At 42.0% G+C, this 22,389-nt stretch overlaps 1 protein-coding gene across 6 annotated transcripts in view; it reads left to right on the forward strand.

The window, feature by feature from the left end:
• The window catches only part of GRIN1 (glutamate ionotropic receptor NMDA type subunit 1), a 2,709,836-nt gene that overhangs the window by 1,882,266 nt on the left and 805,181 nt on the right, over positions 1-22,389 (forward strand). For 5 of the 6 annotated variants that reach the window (XM_044058780.1, XM_044058779.1, XM_044058782.1 and 2 more), the window contains one exon: positions 20,347-20,492. In XM_044058780.1, the coding sequence (XP_043914715.1) occupies positions 20,347-20,492 (146 nt within the window). Of the gene's footprint in view, positions 1-20,346; positions 20,493-20,963; positions 21,019-22,389 lie in introns of all 6 variants that reach the window. The other variant, XM_044058784.1, reaches the window with a different exon arrangement.

The following is a 22,389-nucleotide window of genomic DNA, read 5'->3' on the forward strand; positions in this document are numbered from 1 at the left end:
TGCTTTGACCTCTTCATTCAGACTACCATTCTCCTCAACTACTCTTCCCAGATACTTGAAGATGTTTACCTATTGCACCATCTTCCCTTCTATCTCTATTCTCAGCTTCTTCTAATTTCCCCAATTTGCTGCCATTACCACCATCTTATCTGTGCTTAGTTTCATCCCATGTGCCTTCAGATTTGCATTCCATTCTCCTATCCTTTGCTGAAGTTTAGCTCAGAGTCTGCCTGTACTGCCACATCGTCTGCATACAGCAGCTTTGTTGATCTGTCCCCTCCAACCTGTTTGCTAATGTAGTCTATCACCAGTATGAACAGCAGTGGGCTCAGAGATGAACCCTGATGTACACCCACTCCCACTGGGAACCCCTCTGTGAGGCCGAACACTGTTAGTTCTTGAGTCATTGGGTCCTTGTACATAGCCTGCACTAATTCTACCAATGTTTCTGGGACTTCAAATCAACGCAGTACTGCCCAGATCAGCTTTCTTGGGACCTTGTCATATGCTTTCTCCAAGTCTAGGAATGCCGAGCTGGACTCTCTCCTCATCTCTAGCTTCTTCTCAAGTATCTGTCTCAATGCAAACCTCGGGTCAGTTGTGCTGCATCCTGATCTGAATCCAAACTGCTCATCTCCCATCTTACATTCTACTACTCTGCGTATCTGTTTATCAATCACCCTCTCCAGAACTTTCATGCAATGTGATAGGAGTTCATTGCCTCTGGACTCCCCACAGTTGTGGATGTCCCCTTTGTTCTTATACACTGGCACGGGTATTCTTATTCTCCAGTCATCTGGGATACGCCTTTCTCTCCACAGTGCTGTGAGTACCCTCAGGAGCCATTTCTCCCCATATCACCCAACATATTTATCATATCTGCTGTGACCTCATCTGAACCTGCTGCTTTCCAAGACTTTATTTCCCTTAGTGCTATTCTTACTTCTTCTAGGGTGAGCTCCTCTTCTTTTCTCATCGTAGACTGTTTTTGGGGCAGTACAGCTTCTGTGGGTGGTTTCTTCATTCAGAAGCTGCTGAAAATACTCCTTTCATCTGCCTTTGATCTTCTGTGGACTGGTGAGAAGGTTGTTGCTTGCATCCCTTATGAAAGTTGTCTGACTATCTTCTTTATTTTTCTGTCTTTGCCTTGCAACCTGGTATAACTTCTTTTACCACCTACTGAGTCATAGGTTCATAGTTGTTTACTAGGCTAACGAATACAAGGGCCTTTTTAAGCCTAGCCATGCATCCCAAATCTCTGACAAGTTCTGATACCCTTGATAAGTGTAAGCATGGGCCTGGGAGATGAACCATTTACAGGTTACCTATTTGCATCAGGGAAATAGGTGCCAAACAAGGGATGAATTTCTGGTTTCCCATCCAGTTGTCCAAGTTTCACTTGAATTGGATTAGGGAGGAACTCTGCTTCACGTGGATGGGGAGCCTATTCCCTAGACAGGGTAGTCTCTGGGATACATACCTATCTCTCCAGCAGGTCCTATTTATATCACAGGCAAGGTATAAGTCTTTAGAACAGGTAATTCTGGTACTGTTTGTTTTGTGGATATGTTGGAAGTCCATCAGAGTGGAGTCTGACAATGCCCTGTATGCCAGGCATAGATCTCCCCTCAAAAGCCTGTAGGAGACAGAATACAGGGAGAGGGCCTTGAGTCGGTCTGCATAGGACATATTACTTATGCCCTGTATTCTTTTAGTGAGGAACCTGTGTGGACGTTCCAGGTGTTGGATATTCCTGGTTAGATACATACCAAAAGGGGCATTGTACTCAATGATAGTTCTGATGAATGCCGAATAAAGTGGAACAATGACTTCCTTGGACTTAGATCCCATACCTTTCTTTATAAGTTGTGCAACATAGAATGATTTCCTCACCACTGTAGACACGTGATGATCAAAGGCTAGATTACTATTTATGTGTGTCCCTAAGTCCCTGACTACTGGGTCAACTCTAAGGGGTGTGTTGTCAATATGATAGTTACCAGGGATGGATGACTTCCCAAAGAATAATATTTTGCATTTCTTTGCATTTAGTGTTAGTCCATGACTCTGACACCAGTTGTCTGTCTGTGTCAGCCCCTCCTGGAGAACATTTGTGTCAGTGTGAGACTCAATGACAGCTCCTAATTTGTAATCATCTGCAAGTTTAGTCAGCCAGAGACCACTGACATTGGCCTTGACTTCTGAGAAGTAAATGCCAAAAAGTAGAGGACCAATGACTGATCCCTGAGGGACTCCACTTGTGACTGGCCTCTTTGTAGAGGTGGACTCCCAATTCTAACTTCCTGGGTCCTGTCTGTAAGCCATTTGGCTATCCACTGGGTGACAAACCAGAAGATTGTAACGTGCCTCTGATGCCCTTTTCTTTGCTATTGCAACTCCTTTCTTAGCTTCTTTGTTAGCCAATCAGTATTCTTTCCTAGCCTGGTCTGTCTTTTCTAGCTACCATTTTTTTCCTGCACTCCCTCTTTCATTTGATCACTTCCTGGACTTCTGCATTCCACCACCAGCTTTTCTTATGTACCTTATTTCCATACCTGGCTTGGCTACATATCTGTTCTGTAGTCCTAACACACGCTGTTTGAGGTGCTCCCATTCTTCTTCAACTCCACCTACTTCCTCCTCTTCTTGGGGTGCTAGAGCACTGAGTAATTCCCTGAACTGTTGTACTTTCTCTCTAGTCGACTTCCAGGTCTTCATCCTGATTTCTGCTGACCTTAGAGCCTTCTCTGACCACTGCTTGCAGCTGATTGTGGCAACCAGTGGTTTATGCTGTGGGCCAAATGTTTCACTGGGGATGACTTTGCAATCATGGATTCTACCCCAGTGCATTTTCCTTACTAGGAGGAAGTCTACCTGAGTTGCGTGTTAGCTACTTTTGCATGTGATCTTGTGACTGTCCCTCTTTCTAAACCATGTGTTGGCTATTATCAAGCCATTTGCCAGACAGAAGTCTAGAATGGCTTCTCCTTTTTTATTCCTGTTGCCCCACCCATGTGGACCCAGGCAGTCCTCATATTCTGTTCTGCCTGTCCTGATATGTGCATTCAAGTCACCCATTATTAACACCAGTTCATGTTGTCCTGCTTTATCTAGTAAGTCCTGCAACTGCTGTCTGAATTCACTCGTTTCCTCACTATCACAACCCTGCTGTGTGGCATAGGCAGAGATTATGAATACTGCCCTATTACACTGGAGTCTGACTGCCATGCGTCTGTCATTAATTCTGATGATATCCCTCACTGCTTCTGAAGCCTCTCTCTCACCACAATTCACACACCATTTTTAGCCTGTCCTCTCCTGAGTAGTAGACTCTGGATACTAAGCCAAGTGGCTTTGCTGCACTGCCCTTCCATCTTGTCTCTTGGATACATAGAATGTCCAGCCTCCTCCATATCATCATGTCATCCACTTCCAAGATGCGTCCTGTCAGTGAACCTACATTAAGTGTAACAATTCTCAGTTCATGTTTGGCAGGTTGACTGGTTTTATGCCCAGCTTTCACTTAACAGGGCTATCCCAGGTAATGCAGGCTGGGCAACTAGACATCATCCAGCCAGTAGCGTACTGACCCAGTTACCATTTATCTTGTTATTTATTTATTTATTTATTTATTGACATTTGTTAACCGTGTGAGTCCAGCTGGGGTTGTGGCCCGTTTTCAGTGGAGATCCGAGGAGAAAAGCTCCAAGAAAAACAGAGATTATATATACAGAGAAGTGATAACATATATATTAACACGTGAACATGAATTGAACAAAAATTAAAAAAAAAAAAAACAGACATTATGGCAACGGCAAAACTGGTAAAATATACATTAACATGCGATTAACATGTGATCAAAAATTATAATTATACAATAGTATTTAAGAGACAAAATAAAAGGAGATAAATTTAAACACTTGTAGTTATGTCTATCTCATGTTATCAGGGTTATGATTTATTTACATATTTACAGAAAGAGTTTGTTCCACTCAGATTTGAGTATTAAGTAGAAAATAAGTATCCTCAAATAGGGGGAATACTTTGTAGAGAGGGAGGTGCTAAGAGACGTACCCAAGGAGGGGAGAGAGGTGTTAGGTTGGGTCCTGACAGGGACAGATGTTGGAGTTAAGTAGATGGAGTTTTAATTTTTCTTTAAAGTGGCATGGGTGAATGGTGTAGCATATGTCTCTGGAAGTTTGTTCCAAGTTTGGGTGATGGAGTTTTTATATAAGAGTTTGCCTACTGCTTTTTTTGGTTGGTAGGTGTGTAGTAGTAGCTGATTTGAGGTATGAAGAGTACGGGAAGGTGTGTAGATAGAGATGAAGGAAGTGAGTGCAGGACAAGATGCAGGCTTATAGAGAATGAAGTGTAACATTTGAAGTTGTGATAGGAACAGAAGGTGGGGGAACTCAAGCCAGTGGAGAGATGTAAGGGGCAAACAGTGATGAGTGTTGTATGGAGACTTAGTGATGAATCCAGCTATTTTATGATAAGTTTGCTGGAGTTTGTTTAAGGTTGCGGTTTGAATGTTGGTGAACACAGGGGCAGCATAAAGAAGGGAAGGGAGGAGGAGAGCTTGAGCAAGGGAGAGTCTAGCATTTGGAGTTAGAAATCTTTTGTTAGGATAAAGTAAACCTAGTTTCTGGTTAGCCTTTTTTATGCATTAGTGAAGGTGCTTATTAAATTTGAGTTCATTATCTATGATGATTCCTAACAATTTAGTGTGAGTTTCAGGTTTAATGATTGTGTTATTTGAGGAAGTGATAGAAAAGGAGGATTTGTGGTGAGTCAGAGAATGGGGAAGAAATAGTAGAAGTTTGGTCTTTTTTGGGTTAAGGATGAATAAGTTACTGGTTAGCTACTGTTCAGTAGATGAAAAGGTGTTTTGAGTGAGTGTATGGAGTTCAGAGATGTTATCAGAGACAGAGATGAGCATTGAATCGTCGGCATATTGTATGAGAGAGGATTGTTTGCAAGATGTGTGGAAGTCATTAGTGAAGATACTGAATAGGAGGGGACCCAAGATGGAGCCTTGGGGTACTACTGCTGGGACAGGTAGGAATGGAGAAGAGGAAGAGAGCCATTTAATGGACTGTTGCCTGCAGGATAAGTAACTGGAGAACCAGGAAAGGGAGGAGAAAGATAGATTGAGAAAAGCAAGTTTAGATAACAGTAGGGAATGGGAGACTAAGAAGAGACAGGATATAAGTTTATTGTTATCTAGGGCATCAGCTATGATATGGGTAAAGGATAGGAGGATGGTTGGGATGGAAGCCATGCTGGGTGGGTGTGAGAAGATTGCTTTGGAGGAGGTGTTTTAGTAGATGTGGATGCCTTTTTCGAGAATTTTAGATAGAGGTGATAGGATAGCTATGGGACGGTAGTTAGATGGATCAGTAGAGTTGCTACCTTTGTGTAGGGGTATAGTGAAAAAAGATTTCCAAAGGGTGGGTACAGTGGATTCCTGAATGGACCTATTAATTAGTATAGACACCAGGTATGAAATTGAGTCAGCAGCCAGTTTCAGGAAGGATGGAGGTAGATTATCAGTGGAAAGGGGGCAAGGCTTTAGCTTAAAAAGTAGAGGTCGGATATAATAAGTGGGAACAGGATGAAAGGTGAAGTGGTTATTGTTAGATGAGTAGGAGGGATAGGTTGGGTTGCAGTGTTACCACTGGATGGTAAGAGTGCGTGAATAGTGCCAATAAAGTGTTTATTCAGTAGGGTAGCTGTTTCTAGGGGGGATGTATTAGGGTAGAGGGAAGGGTTAGTGGGGCAGCCAGGAGAGAGAATTTTATTTATAGCTGACCAGAATTTACGTGGGTTGGATTTACTGTTCAGTTGAGCTGTGTTAAATAAGGACATTTTATCAGCATTGCACTGTTTCTTAGTAAGATTTCTGACATGTCTATAGTTCTGAAGGAAAGGTACTTCTTTAGTTTTATTCCAGGCTTTATCTCGTTGGAGCATAATGGACTTAGTGTCTTTGGAAAGCCAAGAAGTGTAATTGGACTTTATTCTTATCTTTCTAGAGGGGGCAAGGCAGTTCAGGGTATTCAGGAAGATGGTATTGAAACTATTTACTGCTTCATCTAGAGGGGTTTGTTTAAGGAGTAACCAGTGAGTGGAAGATGGAATAGAGTTGAATTGTTTAACGTTGAAGTTAGAGTTTTTTTGACAGTCTCTATAAAGACTAGGTTTGGGTGGCTGGCAGGTGAATCTAAGGACAGAGGTGGGTAGGTGGTCACTGAGCTGGTCTGGTAGAGTAGTGGGGTTGTGATTGAGGTTAGGGGAGTTAGTGAGTATCCAGTTAGTTATGGTTATCCAGCTATCTTGTTACAAGTAGCCCTAAAATGCTGAGTAAATTTCTACGCCATGATCCTGAAACATGCACATTAAACAATCCTTGTATCTAGTAAATTCCTGTCTCTCAACGTAGTCCAGTGTCTGTAGCATTTGGTCACCTGTGAGTAAGGAATTCCCATAAGCAATTTTCAAAATGATTTTAAATTCTCTTCTAAGATAAGGATATATCAATTTTTCTAATATGTGTAACCACCTCAACCAAGGGGGCATAATGCATAACAAAACAAACATCTTAACTTTTAAATACTTCCTGCTAGTTAGACTTAACTGGTTTAAACTTATACATAGAATTCCTGTGGTATATCTGCATTGTGAAGAGACCAAATAACTGTCCAGATATCTTCTGGCACAAAGTCTATCAGGAATATCCTATGCTGCACACTGATGCTGACTATCTTCATCCTCACAACACAAATTCTTGGTTCTGAAAAATTCTCCATATCAGTCGAGGAGGATGTACAGCTGTTGTATGTACAAAAGTGCTTGCTGAAGTGGGCTTCTTATAAAAATGTCATCTTCCACATAAATAAGTACATTTAAATACTGTATTTTTTGTTGGAAATTAAAGGTAAAATATTAAGCAAACATATTACTATGAATAAGATAAAAAAAACTAATTAAAATCTGTTTTAGTACCTTTCACTACAAAAAATACATTTTAAATAGAAGCCTGTCAGATCTACCAATAAATTAGTTTGCATAGACAGGCACAGATTTTATGCCCATAGCTGTGCCACAAATGTGTCTGTAATGTGACCCAATAAGACAGAATTATTATTTAAATAAAACTGTAGTATTTTCAAAATATCACCCCCCATTCACTTAAAATCTATGCTAAAACCACTAAATCCAAATGATGTTTGATAGGTAAATACAAACTACATCAATAACCATAAAAGAATAACCATAATCCCATGTAATTTTCTTAATTTCTTGCAAAAAATGAAAACTGTCTCTAATATAAGACCTTATTTTTTAATAAAAATTGCAAAAGCATATCTAATACTACTGCTAGCTTTTTTAAAGGGCCTCCCACTTAAGAAACTATTTGTTTCCCCAGGGCATTTAACTTATTCGTATGCTACTTAGAAAGGACATAAAACAAAGGTAATTGGGTATTAAAGTCCATCAGGTTCTCCTCTGATTTTCCTGAAACAATCCCTTTCATTATTAATCCATTAATCCATCTATAAAACTGATAAGGTCTGCAATCATATGACTCAGAGGGTTGACTTTTAGTCTTTCCTACTACTGTCCAATACTTAATAATCTTAAACATTTGACCAAGTACATTCCCCTAGGAATTTCCCCTTTTATCCACTAGATGATAAACAATTAGAGTTTATTGACTACCACTCAGTTTTTGTTAATTTTACATTACTAAAAAAAAAGAATTAAAAAAATAAAATAAAGGATTTACTGAAATGACGTAACACCTCCTTTTCACAACTTGATAATAAAACATTAAAGTTTGATTACTAATGAAGGGACAAACTTATTCTGAATTTTAAAACTATTTAACAATAAAGGCTGAGTAATAGTTCTCAATGCTTTAGACATAAAAAAGCAAGTGCACTTTTCTCATTAGCAGCCATATATCCACCAAAATCTGCGATATAAAAATTTTAGAAATGGGAACACATTTTAGTCCTTTTCTCAGAATATTTCTTATGTTATCATTGAGTACACGATCACACAAAAATTACAGTTCTGTACACGTACCATAAATGTAGATGTTCGAATGTATTCACTGTTGCAGTCATCACATTTGGGTTATCCTTGCCAGAGGAGCCCTTGGCCAGCCCGAATACCAGAGACTTAGTATTTCTGTGTCGGTTGCTGTCACTTCAGGACTGACGTCAGGTTGTCAGTAGTATAAAGTAAGGCAGCCAATGCCATTACTTCAGTTTTTCTTGCCCTAACCTGTCAGGAGCCCCCAAGTAGGAGTCAGGGTTCTGGTGGAAGAACCCCACCACTGGAAAATAAACACCAATATGTCCCTTGTAAGGAAAGAGAAGAAAGGGGATGGAGGGTGGGAAACAGGGACTTGCAACAGTGAATACACTTGGACATCTACATTTATGGTAAGTGTATACAACTGTACTATGTTCTTTGTACTTCACTGTTGTAGTAATCACATTTGGGTTGATTCCCAAAGCTGAGGAAATGGGTGGAGGCACTCAAGGAAACTAGGGGCTGGCTAGGGTGCCCTGCAAGACTGCAGAGGCAAACCATACCCTGCCTTTGGAGAAGAGAGGCAGGTGGTAACGTTTGGTAAAAGTGTGAACAGATGTCCAGGTGGCAGCCTCCAGGATGTCTCTGGTGGGGATTCCTCTGAGGAAAGCTGCAGAGGTGGAGGCTGCTCTGGTGGAGTGTGTCCTGACCCCCTTGGGGGAAGGCTTTCCATGTTGTTTGTAGCAGAAATGGATGCAGTGTTCTATCCATTTGGAGATGACTTGTTTGGAGATGGTTTTGCCTTCTGCCCCTGTAGCAAAGCTAACCAGCAATTGATCAGACTTTCTGAAGGATTTAGTCCTGTCTAGATGGAATCTGAGCTGTCTGTGTACATCTAGAGAGTGCAGGATCCTTTCTCCCTTGTTCTGGGGATTAGGAAAAAAGGTGGGCAAATGAATGGATTGTTTGAGAGGCACACTGGACACCACCTTGAGCATGAAGGATGGGTTAATTCTGAGGGTTACCCTGTCAGCATGGAAGATGATGAAGGGTTTCACAGCCATGAGTGCTTGCAGGTCAGAGACTCTTCTGGCCGAAGTGATGGCCAGAAGGAATGCTGTCTTCCAGGAAAGAAATTTTAGCTCTGCAGAGGAAGCTGATTCGAAAGGGGGTAGGGTGAGCTTTTCCAATACAAAGTTAAGGTCACAAGCAGGTGTTGGTGTCCTTCTGGGTGGCCTCGGGTTGCTAGCACCTCTTAGGAACTGTTTTATCAAAGGGTGTGAGAAAAGGGGCTGCTCGGTGGGAAAATGAGCAGAAATAGCAGAGGCATGAATTTTTATAGAGGAGAAAGAGAGGCCAATGTGTAGTAGGTCAGCTACATAATCCAGGATGAGAGGGAGGGAGGGCTGTGCCGTATTGGCTCCCTTAGCCTGGATCCAGGTGCAGAACCTTTTTCATTTGTCAGCATAAGACTTTCTGGTGCTAGGGCATCTGGCCTCATGAATAACATCAAGAACCTGTTTACGGAGGTTGGCAGATTGGTTTGGGGTTAGGGAATAAGCCAAGCTGCCAAACTGGGTGTCAGCAATTGGGGATGCATGAATTCCCCTTGCCTCTGGGTCAAAAGGTTTGGAATTTGAGGAAGATGCCATGGGCACAGTGGTGATAGCCTGCACAGCAAGGGGTACCAGTGCTACCGGGGCCAGTCTGGAGCTATAAGAATGGTCCTTGGTTTTTCCTCCTTTATTCTGAGCATTACCATGGGGATGAGAGGTAGTGGAGGAAAGGCATAGACTGATAGATTGACCCAGGGGAAGGACAGGGCATCCACTTTCTAAGCCATGCAGTGATGCTCCCTGGTACAGAATTTGCTGAGCTGATAGTTGGTGTGGGAGGCAAAGAGGTCGACCTTCGGGGTGCCACATTTCTGAGTCATTAGGGTGAAGGTTCTTCTGTTGAGCTGCCACTCATGTGGGTCCAGAAGATTTCTGCTTAACTGGTCTGCCAGAGAGTTGAGACAGCCTGGTAGGAATTGCGCTAACAGGTGCAGTTGCATGGCAGAGGCTGTGTGCCAAAGGGTCATGGCCAGCCTGCATAGAGAGTAGGAGTAAGTCCCTCCCTACCTGTTTATATACCACATCACAGTGGTGTTGTCTGTTTTGATCAGGAGAGCCCCTGGAGAGAGAAGGGGCTTGAAAGCTATCAAGGCATGCTGCACAGCCATCATCTTTTTTTTGATCGATGTGCAGAGGGATTTGCTGTGGGCTCCATTGGCCCTGTATGCACCTGCCGTCCAGGTGTGCACTCCAAGCATAGTCTGATGCATCTGTAGTGACGGTCTGGGTGGCGGCGGGTGGTGAGAAAGGCAGTCCCCTGTTGTGGCAGCATGCTGTTGCCCACCAAAGAAAATCTTTTCTGAGGCAAGGAATTATAGGTAGAAGAGTTTCCAGGTCTTGAGAGTGTTGACACCAAAGGCTTCTTAGGTACCACTGAAGTTTCCTCATATGCAGTCTGGCATATGGAATGAGTAGTATGCAAGATGCCATGAACCCCAGAGCTTGCAGGATCTTCCTTGCAGATAGCTGGGGCCTGGTGGCTAGTTGAGAGAAGTAGGCTGTCAGGAAAATATGTTTCTCTGGTGTAAGGTATGCCATCTGGGATGCTGTGTCCAGGCTTGCTCCCAGGAAGATAATCATTTGGGTGGGCACCTGTTTGGATTTCTTTTCATTGATTGTGTACCATAGGGAGGTTAGTAGGGTCTTTGCAAAGGGCAGGTGCTTGAGGAGCTTTTCCTGGCTGTCTGCCTGAATAAGGCAGTCGTCTAAGTATGGGTAAATCTGAATATTTCTTTGTCTGCAAAAGGCAATGGCCGGAACCAGACATTTTATGAAAACTCTGGGAGCAGTCGATAAGCCAAAGGGAAGCATAGAGAACTGAAAGTGTTGAGATCCTGCCCTGAAACGGAGATATTTCCTGCATGATTCCCTGACAGGAGTGTGGAGGTGGGCCTCTTTTAGATCTAGGGTGGCGTCTTTGGACAGCATGGGTAGCAGCTGCTGGAGGATGAGCATTTTGAATTTTGGGATCACCAGAAAGGTGTTTAGAATGGATAGATCGAGGATGGGGCACCAGGTGCCCTCTTTCCTGGGCATCAGAAAAAAATCTGGAGTAGAAACCTTGGCCTATCTGTTCTGCAGGAACGTGCTCTACCGTCCTCATAGAGAGCAGGGAAAGGATTTGCTTTTGAGCCTCTGCCCACTGGTTTGGTGGTAGATCTGGGAACCCTTTTGGGGTTGGAAGGGTGTGGAAGGAAAATTTGTATCCCTGAGACACTATGTTCAGAACCCAGTGGTCGTTAGTAATGGTGGCCCAGGTGCTTGCGTAAAAGGAGAGTTTTCCTCTCAGGGGTAAGTAAAGGTGGGCAGAGGATGGGGAAGGGGGAGGTGAGTCGTTGTGAGTTCTTACCATAAGGGGGTGTCTTAGAACTCCCTGGTTTTGAAGTGGGGGTAGTCCACTGCTTAGATCTCTGCATTCCCTGTGGCTGCTGTCTGGGGGGGGGGGGTCTGGTTCTGCGGAGCGTAGGCTGGATTAGCTTACTGGGAGCAGGAAAGGACCTGTGTTTGGTGGGACAATACCTGCTGAACCTAGGTGGCTGGACCTGCAAGATATCTTTAACTGTCTGCATAGATTTTGCTTTTTCTTCCATCTTTTTTAAGACCTCTTTTGCCTTAGTGCCAAATAAGTTATCTTTGTGCAAGGAGGCATCCAACAATTTAGATTTGACATGGTCTGGCAGGGGCTGTTCCTTAAGCCATGCATGCCTTCTAATGACAGATCCAGTGACTGCTGCTATGCAAGAAGCTTCTAGGGCATCAAGACCACAGTGCAAGGTGTGTTTAGTTACTTGACTTGTAAAATGCATTAACTCTTGTAATTCCTTAGATTCTGCCCGAGCAGGAAAGGAAGACATTTTTGTTTAAGGAGTTCAAGGGTATGTTGCTGAAATTTCAGCATATGGAACTGACAATTTAGTGCCCTGATAGCAACAGTAGCTGAGGTGTATATTTTTTACCCCATCTGTCCATTGTTCGGGAAACCCTATCTGAGGGGGTGGGATTCTTAGTAGAGGTTGCTTTAATCCCTTTAGGCCCTTGAGAAATTACCTCAGAGTCAGCAGTATGATTTTTAAAAAGAAATTTGTGTGAGTCAGGGACTCTACAGTACCTGTCTGTTTTTCTGGGTGCAGGAGGTAGGGTGTCAGGAGTCACGCTAGATTCCAGGAAAACATCCTCCACAACATCCAGGACTGAGGGGATGGCCAAAGGTCTGTGCTGTGGAAGATCTAGGAATTCCCTGAGTCTCTTTTTAGACTGAGGGTAGCCTTGACTCTCCCTTAAGTTATGCAGGGTTTCCCCAAAGGAAAAATCCTCTAGGGAGAGGCTAAAGGAATGGAATCCTCTGCATCAGAATCTTCATAAGTAGAGAGGGGTTGCATGCCTTCATATTCAGATGCATCAGATTCACCTGACTCTTGTTCAGACAAAACTACAGGGGACAGATCTCTTTAACTTTTGGAGGGGGTAACTTGGCTTCCCCTGATCAGCATAATAAGGGCTTCCACCATTTTAAGCATTTGAGACTGAAGTAAAGAAGCAGGCGGCTGAGAGTGGGTCATCGGTTTCTTGGGTGTGGTTCATACCCTGGGCCTTAGAAAGTCGGTCGTTTTTGAAAGAAGGAAAGTCGGAAAGGAAGACAGTTTGTGTCAAGAATCAGTAGTGCAAAGGACTTTCTTGGAAGCCGGTGCCTGTTCAGCAGCTCCGGACCCATCCAAGACAGAGACGACCGCAGGATCCTTAGTCAAAGAAGAGTTTTGCGGCATCCAGGACTCTGAAAGGGCCTTGGTAGTGGCCTGCGAATCCACAGAAGCAGGCATCAGGGGCTGCGAAAGCACCTCACTGAGGACCGGAGAACTGACGACTAGCTTAACGGAAGCGTCGTCGGTAGGTTTAGACCTGTGCAGTCTGTCGCTGCCTTTATCTTTACTTTTTTTTCGGAAGATCTGCTGTCGGATAGCTTACCAAAGCCATATCAGAATTCGAGGATTGTAAGCGAAAATATCTGGCTACAATAAGGTCCCGACGACAGAGAGTTCTAGCATTGAACAAAGCACAGACGCAACAATGGGGGACGTCGTGGTCTGGGCCTAAACAAGTGACGCAGTAAGAATGGAAGTCTCTGTGTGGTATGTGATTTCCACAGGTGAGACAATTATTAACTTTTTCTGACATTGGTTAGTGCAAGAAAAAAGTATCCTCAATGGGGTGCTTAGCTTTAGAAGACTTCAACTTCAGTTCGGTAGATGAAAAGTCAGATAGTGGCCAACCACCACTCGTGCGAACTGCTTCTGCTTTGGGCTCCACAGCCAGAAAGACTGATGTAATGGCATCAGCTAGTTTACTTTATACTACTGATGACCTGACGTCAGTCCTGAAGCAACAGCAACCGGTGCAGAAATACTAAGTCTCTGGTATTCGGGCTGGCCGAGGGCTACCCTGGCAGGGATAACACAAATGTGATGACTGCAACAGTGAAACACGAAGAACATCTACTACAAACTCTTTATCTACTGACTCCTTTCTTATAATTTTTCAAACAAAACATATAGTGTCCCTTGTTCGTACTCACAGCTTTGGTTTCTGATGTTCCCAAGGAGGAATTTCCAGCAGTACTGGTTGCTGCTGATCCCACAGATCCATTCTCTTTCTCCTTCTCTTGTGTCTGTTCTCTGTTGTTGACCATTGTCTCCATCTAACAAACAACTTCCACACTGAAAACACTTGTGTATACTATTCCCTGGGAAACAATGTACTTTTTTCAAAGTTCGTTCTTGATTTCCAGCATTTTTGCTGTTCCGAATTAGGGCTATTACATGATTTCAAAGCTGCAAAGGAAGAAATCACTTCAAGAATGGTTTCACATTAGCTATAAAAGCCACTGATAGTTACGCAGGCTTACAAAGCAGATATGGCAGACAAATGCCCTTCAGTTGAAGGGTAGGCCATTTCAATATTAGACAATGTAGTACGATATTGCAAAATCTAAGGTAGTTAACCAGATGCATCATGTGTTCCTTTAACTCTATATGAATAAGAACAAATCCATTTTGATAGGCATGATATTATTTTGTGGACATTTTCTTCCTTTAGAAAAGATAGCTCCTCTAAAGAAAACAGATGGTAGTCTGGTATCAATGGAAGATCCTCTAAGTGGATAAGCTGAGAGATCGGAGTTGTCTGCAGAATTCTGCTTCTTGTTGGGATAACAGTTTGCTGTGGAATGACAGAGTTACTGGTGAAGCTGCAGACATCTGGAATAAGGGGGTAAACTGTGAATGTCTTGGCCAATAAGGACATGCAAGGATGGCATTTACATTTTCTCTTTTTACTTTTTAGCGGACCCACAGAAGGAAATGCATACAGAAAACAATGACTGCATCTTACAGAAAATATGTCTTTAATCCATTTCTGTGATAAGGAAACTTGCAACAAAAGAGAAGAGTCCAGTGATTCAGATATGTGGAAAATATCCACTTTTGGACAATCTCATGTTTCCGTTATAAGAAATGATAATGTGTTTAGTTTCTGCTTACGCAAGATTAAGATTTTCAAGTGGAGAGCCTCCGAGACTGTTTTGCTGACTTGGAATATATAACTTGAATTGACATGTTCAAATGAAAAATTTGATGTCAAATCATGACCAAACTATGTCACTTGAGACAATCTGCAAAGTGTCTGACCTCAGGTTTACACTTCATGATTTTTACTGTCAGCTTGTCTAACTGCTTAGATGCATCAAAATTCATCTGAGCTGAGTATATCTCTTCTTAGCTGTTGATAGCTTTTTGATAACCCATTCAAAATGGTCCTTTATTAAAGTTATTATATTCTCAAAAGATACAGCATCTGGAGCAAAGTCAGATAAAGGAGTCTACTTCTCCACAGTCATTATTCATAAAAGAGAAACATAAGGCCAATAAGGACATGCAAGGATGGCATTTACATTTTCTCTTTTTACTTTTTAGCGGACCCACAGAAGGAAATGCATGCAGAAAACAATGAAAATGGTGGAAAATATGGCCCAGACAGCAGAATCCTTTGGAGGACATGCATATCTGTGCAGTAACAGAAACCTGGTTCAGGGCTCCCGAGAGCACCCCATTAGCAAACTTTTTATAAACTGTATATTTCAGAGGAGAAACAATTGGCTTAAGTACTGGTGTCATTCAAAGGGGATCCAATGCCTGTCAGCTTGGGATGATATGCTCGACAAGCCACGATGCTTTGCTAGGGACGGCTTGCACCTGTCACCCCTGGGCTTTCGGATATTGGCAAAGGCTCTTGCTAACCCCATAGTGCCTTTTTTAGGCAAGGCTCAAAAGACAAACCCACCTCCATAGGTATCACAAGGGATAAGAAACTAAGAGTAATGCTACTCAACGCCAGAAGTCTAAACCTCAAGATGCACGCACTCGAAACTCTCCTTAGCATGGAGAACATCGATATCTGTGCAGTAACAGAAACCTGGTTCAGGGCTCCCGAGAGCACCCCAGCACTACCAGGTTATACCTCATTCCATGCTTTTCAGCCCCAAAACTTGGATCGAACCACAAAAGGAGGGGGGGAGTATCGATATTCATCAAAGATACCCACACCTCCAGGTTGGTGGCAAAGCACGAAGCATCAGAGACTATCCATGTGCAACTAACAGTGGGTAAAACTGCCTTCCAGTTTATAGCCTGCTACAGACCACCCTCCCAAACCCAGGAACCCCACTCGGCCTTCCTGAGAACAACGGAAAATATGAAGGTCTCTCCAAACACCATTATACTGGGCGACTTCAACTACCCAAACATAGATTGGGAGCATTACTCTAGCTCCAACACCCTAGCCCAAAGATTCCTAGAATTTATAAACTCAAATGCTATGGAACAACTTGTTACCACTCCCACAAGAGGGGAAAACATACTGGACCTGATCATCACCAACATGGGGACTCTATGCTCCAGACCAGAAGTGTATCCCTCACTGATAAGATCAGACCATAAACTAATCTCACTGGATATTCACATCCCAACCCCACCCCCTGCCCAGAAAACCACAGTGAAAAACTTCTCTAAAGCAAATTTCACACTCCTCAAAACCGAGGTGGAATCCTTCAAAGCCCCCGGGCCTGTGGAAAATACGTCCCAGACCGCAGAATCCTTTATAAACGCATTCTATGAACACCTTCAGGAATGCATGGATCATGCGATCCCAAATAAAACCAAGACCCAATCCTCCAAAGGCAGACGTCCTGTCTGGTGGACCCCATCCATAAACAAACTATACAATAGAAGGAGGAAGCTACTAAATGATAGAGCAAAATCCCAAAAAGGGAAGGCATCACTGATCAGTATTAGCAAAAAATTACGGGCACTCATAAAATTGTCTAAGGCCAGCTTCGAGAGAAAAATTGCACAGGACACTAAGGATAATCACAAGGCTTTCTTTAGTTATGTTAGGAACCTGGGTGGTAATTCCCAGATATGCTCAGAATTAGTCCAAAATGACAAAAAAAACACTGAACCCACAGACATTGCCAACATCCTAGCTGACAGGTTCAGCGCAAACTTCTCCCCCCCCCTCCCCACCAAAAGGGCAAATATCTATCCCAGCAGAGTGCTGCCCCCCTGACATCTCAGATGTTCAGGTAAGAGCCGCCCTCTCCAAAGCAAAAAACACAGCATCAATGGAACCAGACCGTGTCCCGGGCTGCGTCCTACATGAACTCCAAGAAGAGCTAAACCCAAACATAAAACTACTGTTCAATCTCAGCCTTATTACAGGATATGTGCCCAAAGAGTGGCGTACAGCAACAGTGGTCCCTCTCCATAAAGGTGGTGCCTCAACGGATCCTGGAAACTATCGCCCCATAAGCCTGACTAGCTTGGTCTGCAAAGCTATGGAAAGGATCATCATGGACCTCATAAATAATGATATTGGGGACCTACAGACACTAGATCCTACCCAGTTCGGCTTTGTTAAGGGCAGATCCTGCCTCTTAAACCTGGTTGATTTCTTTGAAACAGTCACCAAGGCCATTGACGAGGGGAAGGTGGTCCACACAGCCTACCTGGACCTCGCAAAAGCCTTCGATACAATACCCCACTGGCATTATAGATAAGCTCACCAGCTTAAATATAAACCCCTATGTCACTAGATGGATTGCAAACTGGCTCAAGGACAGAACCCACATGGTTAGAATTGCTGGAGCCATGTCAGACTCCAAACCAGTTACAAGTGGTGTCCCACAAAGCTCAGTCCTGGGACCTCTCTTGTTCGGTATATATTTCTCGGAGGTACAGGCCAACACGGAAGGACTGTGGCTGACCAAGTTCGCAGATGACTGCAAACTGGGCGCCATAATCGACTCTCCAGCCGACACAAGCATCCTCCAAAAGGGCTTCATAGAAACAGACAACTGGTGCCAGAGCCATGGCCTCAAGCTAAATCCCAAAAAGTGTATAGTCATCCCCTTTGGCAAAAACAAAGTTCCCACAAATTACCACATAGGTGGTAATCCATTACGTACAGAAGAAGTAATTAGGGACCTGGGGACCCAAGTTGATAGCAATCTCTCATTTGACAACCACGTGGCCAAAGTGGTTAGAAAAACATTTTATGTAGCCCACCTAATCATGAAGGGATTCACATCTAGATCAGGGGAGGTCATCGTGCCTCTTTACTCATCCCTCATCAGGCCCATAATTGAGTACAATGTCCCTTTTGGGATGTACCTTACCAGACACCTGCAGCAACTGGAAAGACCCCAAAAGTACCTCACCAAGAGGATCAAAGGGCTCAAACAGGTGCCATATGCTGCCCGGTTAAAGAAACTCCAGCTCTACTCAGTGGCATACCGCCTGTTCAGAGGCGATCTGTGCCTGACGTATAAAGCCATGTCCAACCCGGAATTAATGGACATGCTGCACCTCAGAAAATCCAAATCCCATCGAGCTACGCGCTCGAGAGACTTGAACCTCAGCACTGAAATAAATAGGACATGCTGGAGGGACAGATTCATAACCCAGAGGCTCCCTTCACTCTGGAATAAAATCCCAGTCCAGGTTAGGCAGAGTCCCTCATTGACTCTATTCAAGAGGAATCTTGATGAGTGGATGGAAGATCGTAGGTTTACCCAGGGTATCACTTCTGTGTCACTGTTAGACAGATGCACAGTATACTAACCTCAAAAAAGGGCATAGCAAAATAAATTTAAAATGGGTGGCGAAAACCAAACACATTCTGGCTAGGCTTATAAATGCCTTAGGGCAGATAGCCTAGTATGAACCTATGAACCTATAATCAGGGACTCTTCATCTGCCTGTTCTGTTTTTTACAGAGCTAATTCTATAAAGCCAGCACCTTGAAGAGAGTTAGTGAATCCTGATCTACCTACCACAGCAATGGAGATACTCCTTGGCAAACTTTTTATAAGCTGTATATTTCAGAGGAGAAACCTTGGATGCACAGAGGGCCAGTGTTCAATCTCTGAACTCCCCAAGATCAGGCATTTGGGTCTCATATGTTTGTTATTGTATCTAATTCACTTGAGCAACAGGCATCTAATTGGCTTTGGGCTCCCAGGCACTAAACCACAATAGCCTGAAAGTCACATAGCAAAGTAAGGGTAGAAACACTGGGAGTCTCTTGAGTCAAAGACATGATGTAGTTTTTGTAGGCCTTCTTTTTTCTTTCTTTAGAAAAGAAAGCACCTCTAAGATGCCCTCAGTGGATAGTCTGAGAGACCTAATTTGAGTCTGCAGAATTCTGCTTCCTGTTGGGATAACAGTTTGCTGTGGAATGGCAGAGTTACTGGTGAAGCTACAGACATCTAGATTAAGAGAGTAAATTATGGGTGTCTTGGCCATTAAGGAGCTATAAGGATGGCATTTGCATTTTCTCTTTTTACTTTTTAAGAACAACATTATAATCAGATCTGTAGAAGGACAAGTATACAGAAAACAGCAGGCAGCTTTGGAGAAAACTGTACAGATTTTCACAGTGCGCCCAGATTTTTGCTTCATATTCTGGGTGTGTTCCCCATACATTTTGTGGTTTTCTGGAATTTTGTGGCAAATCAGTGAGGAATGAATTCACTAAATAATGACAGGCATTTGAGTTTCATATTCATATCCTTCAGAAAAATGCATGGTAACAGAAAACCTTTTATTCTAGCAAATTTCCAAGTTTATGAGAGCAATATTAAAATGTGTCCCTATTTTGGGGGCTTTGTCCCCTTATTATATTTAGCCTTGTCAAGATTTTTTTGTGGTAAGAGGTTGAGAGGTATAGTTTTGACAATGAAGACAGATTATAACATGGAATACATGACCTGTTGCTTTAAGTATAATATAGCAGAATGATGTAAGTTTTCACACAGTGATATTGCATAAATATGTTATAACATTTCTATTTCCATGATCTCTAATGCTTTCATCACACTTATAGCAGGCCGCTTTGGAGAAAACTTACTCCATATTTCTTTTTACAGATCTTTTACTAGATAGCACCAGTTTAATTTGAAAAAAAAAATGTTCTTTTTTGTCTGTTTTACACTTAATAAAGCATCAACTTTATTTGCATATTCAATTCTAAAAAGGAAAATATTTTACAATGCCTTGGAGTTTAGATTACTGGAGTGGAAAGTGGAAGCTACACATGATAAGGACTTCAGAGAAAGTTCCTGAATACTGGCAGATAGAAACACCTTTGGAGAAAAGTGCTTTACGACAGGCTCACTAATTTTATTCTATAAAATACTGTGAGACGTATCTGCCACTGTTGATCACTATGAATAAGCATATTAATTTGTGTTTGGGAGGATATTTCCTTTGCAATGAATATTTACAAATGAGTTCTGATCATCTTTTTTGTAAATTATTTGGAAAAACTATGCAGTAACTTTATCAAATAATGTAGCCTTCTCTGGCTACAGAGAGAAGAACACTCTTGTTTATACTACCAGACCATGCAAGTATCAGAAAAGCTTAAAGAATTCCAGATTACTACATGCTGATCAGAATAGCATATTAATTTATGTTACCTTCCCTGGCTAAGAATGTTAGTGACATTGCTAGCACTTATAATGCTGAAATATATTTCAAATATGAGGTGATTGTAACAATGTGCTTGCGATCATTAGCAGTGTCAGTCTTTGATATGTGTTTGAGTTTACTAGTACTGTTATTCTTCATTTTTTCAGGTGTCTTCATGTTAGTAGCAGGAGGTATTATGGCTGGAATCTTTTTAATATTCATTGAAATAGCCTACAAAAGACATAAGGATGCTCGGAGGAAGCAAATGCAACTGGCTTTTGCAGCTGTCAATGTCTGGAGAAAAAATTTGCAGGTATGTGTTGCTGCATAATTAGTACTAGTAAATAAAAATTTTAACTAATAACGTCATGCAGTTGTATAACCACTATTAAAAGTACACAAGGGTAGTAACTGCATGGTAATGGCAGTTAGCATAGTACCAGTTACAGAGTTGTATCTTACTGCTACGAAGGGGTGAATGAGTTATCTGTTAGGTTATGCCATTCTTAATTTGCATAGTCAATTATCTAAAGAAAACTCTACACACACCATCCCTTACAAAGAAGATATATTAGGCAAAAAATATTTGGAGTTTTAGTAACAAAAATGTACTTCAGAGGAATGTCATTCTTATGTTTATAAATTGTGTTGATTTGCTGGAATATTTTGTTTATCTTTATTAACTAACATGATTTTTGTGCTTTATTAAATAATCAGAAATTGTCACAGTGATTGTGCTCTCTGTCCCTTACTGAAAAGTCATCAGCATTCATTTTTTTTACAGTCTGTGCGACCTTAGCCAAGATAAGCAAAGACATACAAAGCTTCACACCGAAAGTGTAGGTCCACTGCTCATAGCTGACGATTCCAAAAATGTGGTGTGTGTGCTCTGTCCCTCTAGGGAGCAGCTATATTCAGACACTACTACAGTCGACGTTGTAGCTTATATCTCTTCTTTGTAGTCCAAATAATGGACAGTAGCATTTATTTATTTAATGGACTCATTAAAGTCTCTCTAAAACAGAAATATTTGCAAGAACAGATTAATATTCCAGAGCAAGTGAAAATAATTATACTAGTATAATGTCATAATGTATTCATCAGGGAATGATCAACTATCAGCATGTTCTCAAAGAAAAAAGTTACCCGATAAATAATGGTGCATAGCACACACCACCGTTTCCTGCTTGCCAGCCCTCAGGTAAATACGGCTGCTCTTACCAGATTGAAAGCATAAAGTGGAGTGAATGACTACTGATCTCATCGTATTGGAATAATGCCCTGTTAAGAGAAATGGAAACAGACATTAATTTTCCCACCTCAGGACAGGAAATTATTAGAAATGTCAGTATATTACCAGTGGGCTGGCAGTACTAAAGCTTTTATTCAAATAATGCTGGTTTTGGGATCAACCTAACACCATGGCTATTCCTGAAACAGATACCATGGAGAGGAAGTCATTTCATTCCATTCATCCTGCTTTACCTTTTGTATGTGCATGTGTGCAAATACAATTTATCCCATACACATGGTCCTGAGACCTGTGGAATAAATTTATGCTATTCCACCTTAATGGTATAGCACAAGCAATCACTCCAGATTTTAGTTATTTTTATAAGTTTGTAACACCTTTTGTATGGCATCACAGAGCAAATGCTTGGCTGTTTCAGTTTTTGTTTAATTGTTTGAAATTTGCATTTCAGCACCATTTGAATTGTAAGTACATCTGTACAGAATACTCATCTGATAAGCTTTAGTCTAAATGTAGACCTTCTCATGGACTAGAATCAAATTCTTTAATATCTGAAACACAGAAACAGACATACAACACTGATATAGACAGGGTATAGCATCAGTTTCACTACGTTCACATAAAGCATATCAACAGAAACATCATAACTATACATACTGCAAATTACAGACACATTACGTTTGACATACAAAAATCTCCATGTCAGAACCACCTTACAAAATACAGCAAATGGCTGAACTGTAGAAGAAAGCAACTGCTGTTTGGCCATAGAATAACATATAGACTGAATACAGAGTGTAACTTCACCACCAAGCAAGAAAACAGAACAAGTTAGAAAAATCAGTAGTATAACATATTTGTAAAACACTGTGTCAGATATCTATTGCCCAGTGCATTCAAATTACTCTACTGCTTGTAAAAGTCTACAGACAGAACAATACCATTTACCTTACACAGA

The sequence above is a fragment of the Protopterus annectens genome, chromosome 16.part0 (assembly GCF_019279795.1).
Source record: "Protopterus annectens isolate FY-2018-M chromosome 16.part0, PAN1.0, whole genome shotgun sequence".
Taxonomy (NCBI): domain Eukaryota; kingdom Metazoa; phylum Chordata; order Ceratodontiformes; family Protopteridae; genus Protopterus; species Protopterus annectens.